The sequence below is a fragment of the Ascidia mentula genome, chromosome 8 (genome assembly GCF_947561715.1).
Source record: "Ascidia mentula chromosome 8, kaAscMent1.1, whole genome shotgun sequence".
NCBI classification, from domain to species: domain Eukaryota; kingdom Metazoa; phylum Chordata; class Ascidiacea; order Phlebobranchia; family Ascidiidae; genus Ascidia; species Ascidia mentula.
In genome coordinates, this window is record NC_138573.1 from 16,999,879 (window position 1) to 17,014,546 (window position 14,668).

The 14,668-nt window shown below is 35.4% G+C and overlaps 3 protein-coding genes across 3 annotated transcripts in view; all 3 read left to right on the top strand.

Moving 5' to 3' along the window:
- The window catches only part of LOC145912123 (receptor-type tyrosine-protein phosphatase epsilon-like), a 33,711-nt gene extending 31,734 nt beyond the window's left edge, over positions 1–1,977 (top strand). Inside the window, exons 9-13 of the mRNA XM_082999538.1 lie at positions 994–1,128; positions 1,188–1,328; positions 1,387–1,553; positions 1,649–1,784; positions 1,846–1,977. Coding sequence (XP_082855664.1) covers positions 994–1,128; positions 1,188–1,328; positions 1,387–1,553; positions 1,649–1,784; positions 1,846–1,971 — 705 coding nt within the window. The 3' untranslated portion in view covers positions 1,972–1,977. The remainder of the gene's footprint in view (positions 1–993; positions 1,129–1,187; positions 1,329–1,386; positions 1,554–1,648; positions 1,785–1,845) is intronic.
- Positions 1,978–7,043: 5,066 nt separating this feature from the next.
- LOC145912124 (uncharacterized) lies at positions 7,044–12,218 on the top strand. The gene is made up of 18 exons (XM_082999539.1): positions 7,044–7,171; positions 7,251–7,421; positions 7,531–7,611; positions 7,826–7,999; positions 8,053–8,334; positions 8,404–8,512; positions 8,850–9,028; positions 9,280–9,391; positions 9,529–9,701; positions 9,778–9,889; positions 9,968–10,158; positions 10,227–10,338; positions 10,415–10,608; positions 10,883–10,979; positions 11,054–11,109; positions 11,208–11,341; positions 11,541–11,628; positions 12,112–12,218. Exons 1-18 carry the CDS (start codon positions 7,102–7,104, stop codon positions 12,216–12,218), a joined length of 2,442 nt encoding a protein of 813 aa, XP_082855665.1. The 5' UTR covers positions 7,044–7,101.
- Positions 12,219–12,445: 227 nt separating this feature from the next.
- LOC145911526 (receptor-type tyrosine-protein phosphatase C-like) lies at positions 12,446–14,066 on the top strand. The gene is made up of 5 exons (XM_082998907.1): positions 12,446–12,577; positions 12,642–12,802; positions 12,873–13,008; positions 13,507–13,610; positions 13,669–14,066. Exons 1-5 carry the CDS (start codon positions 12,500–12,502, stop codon positions 13,760–13,762), a joined length of 573 nt encoding a protein of 190 aa, XP_082855033.1. The 5' UTR covers positions 12,446–12,499; the 3' UTR covers positions 13,763–14,066.
- The last annotated feature ends 602 nt before the right edge of the window (positions 14,067–14,668 follow it).

Sequence of the window (14,668 nt, forward strand, 5' to 3'; positions counted from 1 at the left end):
TATACGTTTGCTCGTTTTTGGTAATGCTAATTGTTTTTAGCGTACTATTTGACTCCATTTTTCCTGTATATATTAATTATTTTTATAGGTTTATCTACACCACAATGGTTGCTACCAGCTATTATCGGATTGTCATTTTTATTCATATCGGTCATAATTGCTGTGCTAGTGTTGGTGAAGTTGAGGTAAATGACCTTTAATTATAACACATAAACCGCAAGCAAAGCTATTACTAAGTTAAAACGTATTTAAATATTTTAGGGCTCGTGCACACAACAGAAAGAAACCCGAAATATACCTTGAAACTGTCAACCCAGGTAAATAGCTGGTATTTAAAAAGTATACAGCCTATTAATGCGTTTTCTCGAATTGTCAAATAGGACTGTTGACAATAATGCTTGTAAAAATTCGACCACTGGTATTTCAGATTCCTCAGATTCTCCAGTTGAAGCAAAACCTCGTCTTTATTAAGTTTTATTTATATGATCTTTATGTGGAGAGCGCCAACCACGGACATCAAGCATTGAAAGCTCAACATGAGGTGCGTTGTAAAGTTAACGTTTTGTCACCTAAGTTTTTCTGCATAATATATTCAGGACCGGGTGATATGCAAATACACGGTATACGCAGTGGGCGCCACATTCATACTTTTAAATACAGATTTACAATCTGCTCCTGTGAAACATTTATATTTCGTGTGGTTTGTTTTGACAGAAAATAAGAATACAATCAAGACGTCTTCTCATTGTTGAAACTGCTGAAAAAAACCCAAGTCGAAATCGTGACAAGAATATTTTACCATGTATGACTTTAAGTTTTTTTATTCATAAACGTATATTTTTAAATACCGTGCACATATAGATGAAAACAACAGATTGATTCTTCGCGGATTAAAAAGCAACGAAAATGATTACATTAACGCATCATATGTTGAGGTTTGTCACTGCAGCAATGATTTCCTGGAAATTTTACATTGTTGCTAATATTTCTCAGGGTTTTAAACAACCGAACAAGTGGATTGCAACCCAAGGCCCCATCGATACAACTGTGAATGATTTCTGGGCGATGGTTTGGCAACAAAATGTCAGAGTAATTGTAATGCTTGCCAATATATGTGAGAAGGGCAAGGTATTGTAATTAAACACTTATTTTTGCAAATCGTTATCATGTCAAAATAAATTTTAAAGTCAAAGTGTGCCGTCTACTGGCCTGAACACATCGATCACTCCCAAAACCACAAACAGGTGCAAGTCCACTTAACTAACGTCATCGTTAAAGGGAGTTACGTCATCAGAAAGATGAATATCGAAGAAGGGAACACCGCATATGTATCGGTATTTCATACATTGGGTTTACACCAAATTCATATAACACCTGTTTCTTCAGTTGCAAGAACAACGCACTGTGACGCAATATCACTTCACTGCTTGGCCCGACCACGGAGTTCCACAAACTACCACTGGTTTGCTCAGATTTGTGGAAGACGTTTTTATCAATATGGAGCACTGGAAGACATCTTTAAATATAGATATTCCCACTATTGTTCACTGCAGGTTCGATTAATGTTGTACCGCGATATGCAATTCACTGGTGTATTTTCCACGTAGACTATGATGTTCATATATTGACTCAAATGTTGATGTTTTAGTGCCGGCATTGGACGAACTGGAACTTTCATTGCTTTTGATTATTTAATGAAGGAGTTAAACCAAACTGGTTCAGTTGATATTTTCAAGGCAGTTTGTCGTTTAAGAGAGCAAAGAATGGAAATGGTGCAAACTTCCGTGAGTTAACAGAGAGTACGTTTATGAAACTATTTGTTGAAATCCGTCTTTTGTGCTGCAGGAACAATATGTTTTGCTTCACCGACTTCTTTACGAGTCTTTAAACTTTATGGAAACGAATTTGGATGTCAAACAGTTTAACCAAAGATTAGAACAACAAAAAAGGCAAGAAAACGTGCATTTTTAATGTGTGTCGATTTTACAAACGTTTGTTTGTGATTTAGGCTGCCGTAAACTCTAACAGCATAAAAAAGGAATTTGAAGATTTAACTAAGATCGTTAATGTCCTACAAATAAACTGCATAGAGGGGACAGGCGGTAAATCTAATAATGACATATAATAGTTTAAGCACTATTTAACCTTATTTTGTTATGATTAGATCATTCAGCCGAACAAAAAACGAAGCAAATTGAATACTACGAATTGGAGGTGAAGTTTTCTTAGAAAAACAATAATGTTATTATAGTTTATACATATCTGCTGATCCTGTAATTTTTCAGTCGTATTATGCCACGAATCGTCTGACAATTGGTAAAGAACCTAAATCTGATCAAGTGGAACAATTTTTCAGAGTTTTGTTTCAGAAGAGCTACGGAATCGTTTTGTTTCTTGGGAAGTCGGCGGTTTTCGTAAGACCCAACATTTCTTTGCTTAAACTACTTTCTCAACTCATGTGCTTAGGAGAATATTTCCTCGCAATTGAACACAAATTTGATTTTGGGTGAATTTTGTGTGGAATGTGTTGAACAAACCAATCGTGGAAGTGCAAAAGTAACGGATCTTTTGATTAAGGGTCGAAACGCACAAGTAAGGGTTTCAACTATTCTGCGATCTACTTTTCCATGAAACTCGGCTATTTTAGAAAAATACAACATGGGTTGAATTCGAATTTTTCCCTGAGAATGAGAGACCAAAACACGACAAAGACTTCATAAATTTCATTTCGTTTCTCAAGACTGGTGGGGCAGATAAAAACGGCATGTTATTGATATCCAGGTAAGAATGTTAATATTTAGTAGGCCAGGAGATAATGCTTTTTTAGAAGTATTTTATTTAATTGTTTTCCAGTAGGGGATTTTCAAAGTCCGTGATGTTCTGTGTTGTCAGGAATCTCATCTCTCGTTTCGATGTCGAGAAATTAGTGGATGTGTTCAAAACGGTCAAAGATATCATTGAGTGTATGTGTGATCTGCATCTCTCATTGGTAGGAATTAAAACAATATTTTCCTTGAAAACCTGCAGTAATTCTGTTGCAACTTTTTAAGGAAGAATACAAGGCTTGTTATTCTCTGATCAAGTTGTACATTGACCATGAGAGAAAGTGACTGAAACTTTATGACGTCATCGTTCTGTGGAAAATATGTTTTGTACATTTATTTTACTTGTCATGTGTGATAGTGATACAACAAACATATGTGTGTAGTGAGTTTGATTATCGATGGAATGCCCGAACACTTTCTTTTCATGCTAATAAGACATTTGTTTTTGCATAAATTTACATCGCAATCGCATTCGGCCACAATGACAATAGTAGATAACATTAAGTTGATCACCCGAGTGCTCTGTGTTTACTTGGCTGTGTATCGTTTGTGTTCGCACCAACCGATGTAAAAAATACGTTTTTCCATAATATTTGAACCGCATACGTCAATTTGTACGAGGTTGATGTAAAAAAATTTATTGCATTACTGTAGAGATCATTTTATACTGCCGCCAAAACTTTTTTAAATATGAAATACAAATGTGAAGAATATGTTTAACTAGATTAACAAGATTATTTTGCGTTTCGGCATCAGATATACTAGAAAGGTTGCCACTAAGCTCAGAACATTTTCTCCTCGCATCTTCCCACGTTCGTCTGTCACCAGACAAGGAGAAGAAACTTTTTTTTACATTTGTTTGATGACGAATTCAAACGCAACCATAGATGGCACCCTGCTTATATGGATGTTTTGAATTAAAAGTTAGATATTGGCTTATAAACAAACACAAAAACAATTAGGTTGAAAATCACAAATGCGTTGTTCATGTATCGGTATTTATTTTGTAATTGCTATCAGAGTATTCTTAGTTTTGAAAGGTTTTAGGATTAATTACACGCGCTTAAAATTTTCCCTGCCACTGGGTTTTTAAGAGAATCTAAACTAGTATCAAAGGAAGGCTGTTAGTTTCTAATGTGCATTTGCTCTACAAAATAAAAAAATACAAAGAAAGTACTTCGTCACTGTAAGCCTCAAGTTAGATTCAAGCTCACATTAAACCATTGTATACGACCTAAAATATCTGATAATGCAGATTGGTCATTGTCTTACAACTTTCTTTAGCACGGATCAGCATATCGACCTTTGGAGTGTTTAGTTTTGGGCAATCATGCTTTATCGAACGTTTGCATTCATTACAAAGCTTGCGCATTGACGCAGTCATTAACCTATTGTAACAATGATTTTTTGCATAAAATTTTTATTATTAAAATGGGTGTAGCCTACACACAGTACACGTAAAAAATGACAAACAAAAATTATACTGGACAAAATGTCAGCACTTTGCAAACGTGATTGCAGTGTATCTGCCTGTACATGCCATGGCGCATAGAAGAAACTCAAACAACTACTTTGCACACCGTTTCGCACCTTAACGATGTCATGCCCGACGTTTATTTCATCGTCCAACAACAGGAGTCCAACCCCTTCCCACCCTGTTGATAGCTGCCCTGCTTACGACAATAATTGTGCTTGGAGTTTTGTAATCCCGACCAACACAGAATGTGTTATACAAAAGATAGACACATCAGAAATATATTTACAAAACTTTGCTCTTAATACAGTGTACGGGAACGTTACCTTGGTATGATTTCTTTATTGTGGGTTTGTTTGTGGTAATAAACATATATGTTACTTGAAATCAACATTTGTTTCAAATTGTGCTGAGATTGTATTGAAATTATTCAAATTATATTAATACCAAAAACTTCAAAGGTAATTTTCTTTGTAATAAATTAAAATCACAATGTTTTGAAAAAACAGCGTTAACAAAGATACCAATAGATTACATTGATTTTTTTTCTTAAGATTGGTACTTGGATGGTAGAAGAGTTAAAAATAAGTTTGTTTGGCCTGACGAAACAGTTTATTTACCGGTGGAATATATCAGGTTTGTCATATTATTAGCTCTTTTAAGAATGAAAAATGGACATTTTGCCAAAGTTGCAGGGAAAATCTTGTGCATAAGATATCTTGGAGGGGGAATGCTGGTGATTGCAACGAAGAAATCAATTATATTTGAGAATACAAAAGTGAGTTTAAAAAATGATTTACTTATTATAATTTGACATGTTTTATTTATTCAAGACGTTCCGGCAAAACCTATGCTGTTATCAGTTTAAAGGGGAGTGGTTAGTCTTTCTCCATAGTGATATAAAGCTGACCTGACCGACGTCAGACTGGTAATGGCATGAATTTTTGCGGAAATGCATTGAATAAATGCTTTTAGCACCATGCGCCAGTCTATTTATCCTCACTGGTCAACTGCTGGAAATACAATTGCTTTGTTTCCTTTCCATATATACACTACTTTTTGTAATTATTTTGTTGAATAAATTAACTTATATGCAATCAGTACGAGGTAAATTGAATTTGGAAACGTATTAGGAAGTTTTCTGCATGACAATCTTGTCAAAAACACATGACATTTACACCAACTATGTCCGTAGACGATTACAACGGAGTGGTCCTTCGTGGACTTAAGGGCGACGAAAACGACTACATTAACGCATCATATGTGGAGGTTCGTAACCGTGCTGAATGGAGTGGCAAATAAACTGTTGACGTTTCTAATCAGGTTTTTGAACAACCCCAAGTTATTTTAACTTGTGTCAGCTGATTAGCAAAACTTGTGTCAGCTGATTAACAAAAAACTGATTAGCATAAAATGTAAATCATGCACTCACAGTTCACCTTCTTCAAGTGACGTCATTAACGAGATATACAGCTCGGTTAAGTTGTCTGATGACGTCATTGCTTCAGCAAAGCCGACAAAGAATTAAATTCCTAAATATTCGGATTGTTTTTCCACGTTGGGATTTTCGGTGTTCAAATCCGCAGTCGGGATAATTGCCCAAATGTCACAATATCCGAAGAATCAGCTTAAAATTAACAATTCGTAATTGTGACACTCGCGACTCGACGAGACGCTGTTAGATATGTTTTAAAATTTGTGTCTCAAAATTGTCAAGCTTGTTGACGTAAATCTGCTTGGGATTGTATTTTTGAAAAATGTTATAAGTTAATGACGTGAACCACTTATTTCATGTCATGACAATCATCCTTTTGCGTTTTGTGTTTCTTCAATAACTTCAATAAGTTTAGCATCTTGGCTGCGTTGCTATACATGTATTTATCTTCATGATAATACATGTACGAAGAAATTACATTTCTTCTTGTCAACTGAAACTAAAATATTTATTAGAACTTGTTCTATTCCCATGTGAAGTCTAAACAACGATCATTCAGTCAGCTCAGTTGAAGTCGTTCCCACAACTACGTACAAATATTGAAATGCAAAACCTATGAAGATCAGTTCTATTGTCATTAGATTTGCGTTTTCGCATTGTATCCCATAAAGACATAAATTCTACATGTTGTGCCACACTATACACACCGACTAACAGCTATTGTCACGGTTGATAACAATGGAAAGTTTAGTAGCTGATCTAACTTGGGGCCAGTATATAGGCCCCTAAAGTTCAAGAAACGGTTTTGATGTCGAACAAGTATTAATTTTTAGGCCTAATGATCAGTCGTATCTCGTTTGTGAGGGCTGCTGTGACCCAAACAAACCACCCACGCAACAACTATTCCCACCGAAAAAGGCAACCTGAACAATGGCATATTTGCATTGCAAGGTATTTTAAGCCTTGCATTGTGAATATTTTGGAACAATCCATACAGCAGGTAAACTTAAAGTTGCTGTGTCGAAATATATCTCTTCATATGCATAAGGAATGGTTCTTATCCCTTTCTTAGAAAATCCGTGTGCAAATAACTTTTTTTTCAGGCTGTAGCCAGTGATTTTTCTGTTACTTTACGCACTCACGTTTATTCGGTATCATTAACTCGGGTAACTTTGACAGTGAAGGATTACTTTCTTTGCATTCGCATGAAAGTTATCCTCTTTGAAAACATTTTCCTTTCTTGAATAATGTGTTGACATCTTTTTGTGAGCACCAATGACAGGAGCAGTATTTTGTTAATTTCAGCAGATCTCACCTTTCAAGATAATTTAAACATTAATGTCTTAGTATTTAGCATTCAAGTAAACATGTCAGAAGCAGTAAACTGTTGTGTGATGATCTGGACATTGGTTATGTTGATATCGCAAAAGTTTGGCTGTAAGTGTTTTATCTAACTATTTTGATTCAAGAAATGTACAAGTTCATTGTGAGCAAGGCAGTTATCGTTCCATTGTAGGTTCCTCATCGAAACCATGCACATATCGTTTCTTTTCAATGTCCAATGACAAACGAACTTGGCAGGATGCGAAGGAACGATGTATTGAGCTTGGTGGAAATCTTGCTAGAATTCCTGATGCCGAAACACAAAACAGACTTATTCGTCTTGCAAACAACAAAAAATCAATGCGTAAAAAAAACATTTGTAATAATTTAAATCTGTTTGGATATTTTTTTCCAATAAAAATTATCACGTCATTCACAAACAGAAAGCAAGTATTCTTTTTCTTGTTTTCCAGCTTGTTTTTTAGGTGGTAGACGTTTTGGAGACAAATTTAAGTGGCCGGACGGAGTTGTTTTTTACCAGTGGAGCACAACAGGTTTTCGTTTCGTAAATCTTGTTTCATGAATTTACGACTAACCGATATCAAGTATCATGATTAAAGTTTGAATTTAAATAAAAAATATAATTCAAAAGTTTTATACCGCATTTTCAATTCAAGTGGGCAAAGAACAGATAGATAACCATCATATCTATATTAGTCAAAAATATCCTAGGAAAACATGTCGTTTGTTTGTTTGTTACGATTCAAGGTTATGGTATGGTGGGTTCGCCAATAATGTCATTGACCGGTAAAGAATATACAGCCTGGTTATTTAACCCAAATCCCGGACCTGGTGAATGTGTTCGACTTGAAAAACATTCCAAGTGGGGGTGGTATGCTGTTAACTGCAACAAAAAATTCAACTATATTTGTGAATTCAAAGGTGGATTTAATAATATTTTGTTATTTAAACGGCTCACATGGTGCTGTTTGCAGATCAACCACGAAAAATCGTATTTCCTCAAACAAGTTACTCTGCAATTGTCGGTGAAACAATCATTATCAAAGGAAAAATTACCGAACCTTATGTAGAAGCGCTAACTATCAGAGCAATTTACAACCTAAACCAACGGGTAACTCTAGTAACCAACTACACGGGTGTGGTCTTCAGTTATTACATCCAGGATGTTAGTCCTTCTCATTTTGGTAACATTACAATTGAAGCTATTGGAGTCAAATCTAAATGCAAAATTTCCAAGAGCACTTTTTTGAATGAAGGTAACCATAACAATTTTGGATAATGAAGGTCGGGTTCCAGTACTGTAACATTCATTCACATGTACGCAGCAAAGATTGAGATTGATAGAAATAAAATGGTTGCGAAAAACTATGGAAATTATGAATCTGTGAGTTGCTCTTTACCAGAAAATAATCCCACCCCACTTACATGGATAAGGTATAATGTATTTGTTGATACCCGTGATTACAACAGTGGAAAAAAGTTTTTTACACCGCACTGCCATATAAATAATGTTTTCTTCTGAACTCCACTAGGTTTTAGTATCGTTTGTCATTGTTGTGTTTAGATTGTTTTTCACACTGCAATTAGAAATATTTGCTATCCGATTTACATGTAGCCCATTTGGGTAAACCAGTCCCTAATCTTCATTACTCATATGTATTATCCTAAAAAGTTATCATAGTCATCAGAATGTTTGTCCAGAAAAACTAAGACGTTTCAAATGTATTGCAATTAGTCAAATTTTAGTCAACATGTCATATTTATCGCGCAGAAATGACGCAATGGTTACCAACAATAGTAGTTCCAACGTTTATCAATCTGCCAGCTCCACCCACAGATCATCCACTCTTCACATAACTGTGACTGATGTGAGTGAATCGGGGAATTACACTTGCATGGGAACAAATATGGTTGGATCTAAACTGGAAAGGAAAACTTTACACGTGTTCGGTAAGTCAAAATTTTTGTTTGAAAGTTTTAAATCTTAACGCAATAATGACGATTTCGATCGCATACAGACGTGTAGATAGCCATGCATGTGGCAGACATAGAACGCTAGTGAACAACAAAAATCAATATTAAACAACCCTTTAGTCTGCCACTGTATTAATTTTTTTCAGTGTTATGAATTATTCTAATGGGTGCGATCGTCCCTGCTTGGTTCTGCCGCTGCCTTTCACAGCTAAATTCTTTTTTTGCAGTTGCTCCAAATATATCTTTGAGCAACACAACAATTGTTGCTGAATACGGCCAACAAATCCACGTTGATTGTATTTCGTTTGGATTTCCCAAACCAACTTTATCGTGGTCTAGGTTCGTACACTGTTTTAATCGCTTTGTGTAACGTTACGCAATATAGACAATTAAATCAATTGAAACTTTAAAATGAATTTTTTTTTTAATTTCTACTAACTTTTTGGTAAACTTATGGAATTGTGAAACTTGTGCAGAAGCGGAAAAATTATTGGAGCATCATCGATTTTCCACATTAAAGAAAACAATGGGCAATATAAGAGTCAAGTTGGTTTGTTGCTTAGTAGAAATGACGTCATGCAATCCGGAAATTATAAATGTGTTGCAGAAAATATGTATGGAAAAGTCACTGGAAAGTTAACTATATATGGTAAGATTAACATATATGTATTTAAAATATACAGTCTTTTGCTTTTATTGCTCTCATTTATCCAATTCATCTACAGTACCAGCAAACATATCGGTTACTCAAACCAGCAAAGTTGTTAGAATTCCAGAAACGTTTACAATTGGTTGTGAATCTTATGGTTTTCCATTGCCGACAACATATTGGATTCGGTAAAGCGATTGGCAAAATGAAAACTTTGTTTCGCACTACTCCGTATATTCATGAAAAAAAATACGTTGTGTCCACAGAAATGATCATGTAGAAAACTGTACTACTAACACCTCCTCGGTTTGCCAAAATCGTACAACCGTCGGCAAATTCAAATCCATATCTTGGGTAAACTTCAATATTACCAACATAGAAGATGCTGGACGTTATCACTGCAAAGCCTCTAATATTCCTGGTTTGAAAATGACCTCAGAAACCTTTACTCTTCTTGGTGAGTTTTTGAGTTTTTGAGTTCTTCTGTTATTTGTTTTTGGGGAAAATAAAAACTTGTACTTTTAGTCACACCCAACATTTCCTTGTCATCAAGTCACGTCACAATAGCAGAGGGCGAATCTGCAAACGTAACCTGTACTTCATTCGGATATTACAACCCAATAGTGTACTGGACACGGTGAGGGATTCGTGTTATACGGTTTCTCATATTCGCGGAAAGCATGTTATGTAAAATAATGCTTTCTCGTTTTCAGTTTCCCCAAAAACTTATCGACTAACTCGTCGAATCGAATAAACTTTGAAACTATGGGAGTCAACAAATTTAAGACAGAAAGTACACTTAATATTCAAACTTCCGATGTCAGTGATTCTGGTACTTTTGTTTGCCACGCTGGATCTAGTTACGAAAGTTTCAACTTTTCCGTTTTGTCCCCACAACAGACACAAGGTATGACGGAATTATTTTGCTGTTTGGCAAATGATTTTCCACGCTTTACTTTTTATTATCATTCCAGATTCTTTGTATAATTGTGTAATGACACCGTATGTTTAATGTTAATTAGTAAAAACAAAAGCGACATTTGATCCACAAAGCGATGCTATTCGGCCCTTTGTTCAATAATTTCGTGATATTTATACGTTTGCTCGTTTTTGGTAATGCTAATTGTATTTAACATACTATTTGACTCCATTTTTCCTGTATATATTAGTTATTTTTCCAGGTTTATCTACACCACAATGGTTGCTACCAGCTGTTATCGAATTCTCATTTTTATTCATATCGGTCATAATTGCTGTGCTAGTGTTGGTGAAGTTTAGGTAAATGACCTTTAATTATAACATTAACCGCAAGCAAAGCTATTACTAAGTTAAATCGCATTTAAATATTTTAGGGCTCGTGCACACAACAGAAAGAAACCCGAAATAAATCTTGAAACTGTCAACCCAGGTAAATAACTTGTATTGAAAAAATATGCGTTTTTTTCGAATTGTCAAGTAGGACTGTTGACAATAATGATAAATAAAATTCGACCACTGGTATTTCAGATTCCTCAGATTCTCCAGTTGAAGCAAAACCTCGTCCAGACTCGACTACGACGAGAATTTTTAAGTTTTATTTATGTGATCTTTATGTGGAGAGCGCCAAGCACGGTCATCAAGCATTGAAAGCTCAACATCAGGTGCGTTGTAAAGTTAAAGTTACGTCGACCTAAGTTTTCCTGCATAATTTATTCAGGACCGGGTGATATGCAAATACACGGTATACGCAGTGGGCGCCACATTCATACTTTTAAATACAGATTTAGAAACTGCTCCTGTGAAACATTTACATATTGTGTGGTTTGTTTTGACAGAAAATAGTATATAAATGCCTTGCAGAAAATAAAACGACAATCAGAAAATGCTTTCAGCATTGAAACAGCAAAGAACAACCCAAGTCGAAATCGTTACAAGAATATTTTGCCATGTAAGTTGTTGTTCATTGCACAACGCAAGGTTGGTTGACAGATTCACAAACAATTTCTTGTCATGGGAACACTAATAACGGATTTACTCATGTTTTAGACAATGACATGTTTTATTTATTAAAGACGTATCTGCTAAAACTTATGCCATCATCAGTTGAAAGGGGAGTGGTTAGTCTCTCTAAAGCTGACCTGACTGATGCCAGACTGATGATGGCATAAGTTTTAGCAACAATTTCTTGAACAAATAAAACATGTGAATGCTTATAGCACTATGGGGAACTCTGTTTATTCTCAGAGTTACTTGTTGGAAAAAACAAATGGTTTCCTTCCTCACATTCAATACTACATTTTTAATATTTTGTTGAATAAATTAACTTATATGCAAACAGTACGAGGTAAATTGCCCCGGAAGGGTATTAAAAAATTTTCTGCATAATAATCTTGTCAAAAATACATAATATTCACACCTACTATGTTCGTAGACGATTACAACAGAGTGCTCCTTCGTGGACTTGAGGGCGATGAAAACGACTACATTAACGCTTCATATGTGGAGGTTCGTAACCGTGCTGAATGCAGTGGAAAATAAACTGTTGACGTTTCTAATTAGGGTTTTAAACAACCAAACAAGTGGATTGCAACACAAGGCCCCATCGATACAACTGTAAATGATTTCTGGTCGATGGTTTGGCTACAAAAAGTCAGAGTAATTGTAATGCTCACAAATCCAGACCAAAATAAAAAAGTGAGTGTTTTTTTATTAATTTAGATGCGTATTACTCAACGCTTTTCACTGTTTAGTCAAGGTGTGCTCTTTACTGGCCCCAGAGCTTCGCCCCCTTTAAATTGTACGGCCGTGTTAACGTGAAAATGCTTGAAGTCCTGAACAAACATGGTTTCATTGTTAGGAAAATGGCAATCGAAGAAACAAACACCTTATATGTTTCGGTATGCTTGGCTTGAATAAAAGCTCTTCGTTGCTGTTATTGTTCTTATATCGCTTTGAATCCAGGAACAGCGAGTTGTGACTCACTACCAATTTATTGCTTGGCCCGGTTGTGGAGTTCCACAAACAACAACTGACTTTCTCACATTCACAAACCAAGTTCAGAAGGAAATGGATCGGGTAAATCGAGCTTTGCGAACTCAGGTTCCCACTGTGGTCCATTGTAGGTAAAAATAGTGATTATATACCTTGGCAAACTCAGTGACTGCCAAATAACCTTCAAGTATGTTTATCAAGCGGAGGTGCCGGCAGAACTGGGACTTTTATTGGTTTTGTTTATTTGTTGGAGGAATTAAATCAAACTGGCTCAGTTGATGCTTTCAAGGCCGTTTGCCACCTGAGAGAGCAAAGAATGGAAATGGTTCAAAATGCGGTAAATGTGTTTCTTTTCCCCGACATATTTTAACTCTTGTTAACTTCATTTGTTACATTTATCTAGGAGCAATACATATTCATACATCACTTGATTGCACAAAAACTTGTGTTAATTTTATTTGTTACATTTATCTAGGAGCAATACGTATTCATGCATCACTTGATTGCACAAAAACTTGTGTTAACTTTATTTGTTACATTTATCTAGGAGCAATACGTATTCATGCATCACTTGATTGCACAAAAACTTGTGTTAACTTTATTTGTTACATTTATCTAGGAGCAATACGTATTCATGCATCACTTGATTGCACAAAAACTTGTGTTAACTTTATTTGTTACATTTATCTAGGAGCAATACGTATTCATGCATCACTTGATTGCACAAAAACTTGTGTTAACTTTATTTGTTACATTTATCTAGGAGCAATACATATTCATGCACCACTTGATTGCACAAAAACTTGTGTTAACTTTATTTGTTACATTTATCTAGGAGCAATACATATTCATGCACCACTTGATTGCACAAAGTGTTGAATGTTGCGAAACCCAAACAAATGTTTCTGGACTGAATGAAAACGTTGAGCAACTTAAATGGTTTGTGACCTGCATACAAAAAACTGATTAGCATAAAATGTAAATCATGCACTCACAGTTCACCTTCTTCAAGTGACGTCATCAACGAGATATACAGCTCGGTTAAGTTGTCTGATGACGTCATTGCTTCAGCAAAGCCGACAAAGAATTAAATTCCTAAATATTCGGATTGCTTTTCCACGTTGGGATTTTCGGTGTTCAAATCCGCAGTCGGGACAATTGCCCAAATGTCACAATATCCGAAGAATCAGCTTAAAATTAACAATTCGTAATTGTGACACTCGCGACTCGACGAGACGCCGTTAGATATGTTTTAAAATTTGTGTCTCAAAATTGTCAAGGTTGTTGACGTAAATCTGCTTGGGATTGTATTTTTGAAAAATATTATAAGTTAATGATGTGAACCACTTATTTTATGTCATGACAATCATCCTTTTGCGTTTTGTGTTTCTTCAATGACTTCAATGAGTTTAGCATCTTGTCTGCGTTGCTGTACATGTATTTATCTTCATGATTACATTTCTTCATGTAAACCGAAATTAAAAATATTTATTAGAACTTGTTCTATTCCCATGTGAAGTCTAAACAACGATCATACAGACAGCTCGGTTGAGGTCGTTCCCACAACTACGTACGAAGATTAAAATGCAAAACCTATGAAGACCAGTTCTATTATTATTATATTTGCGTTTTAACATTTTATCCCATAGAAACATAACATCTATATGTTGTGCCTCTATACACACTGACTAACAGCTAATGTCGATAATAATGGAAAAGTTTAGTAGCTGATGTAGCTTGGGGCCAGTATAGCCAGCCCCTAAAGTAAGGTTCACGAAGCGGTTTTGGGAGGAAGTCTATAAGGTCTTTATGAGATTGTAACCTAACATTGCATATGTAGGTTTATGTGCAATGTTACTTGTGTCGTTTTGTGCTATCACTCTGTCATGTTAATTTACTATAACAAGGCTTTAGGAAAGTAATCGTTCGCATAAAATCTTTTCAGAGCATTAGTCCTAACTTGGACAGCAAGTCGGATAAATTTCGGACTGCTACGA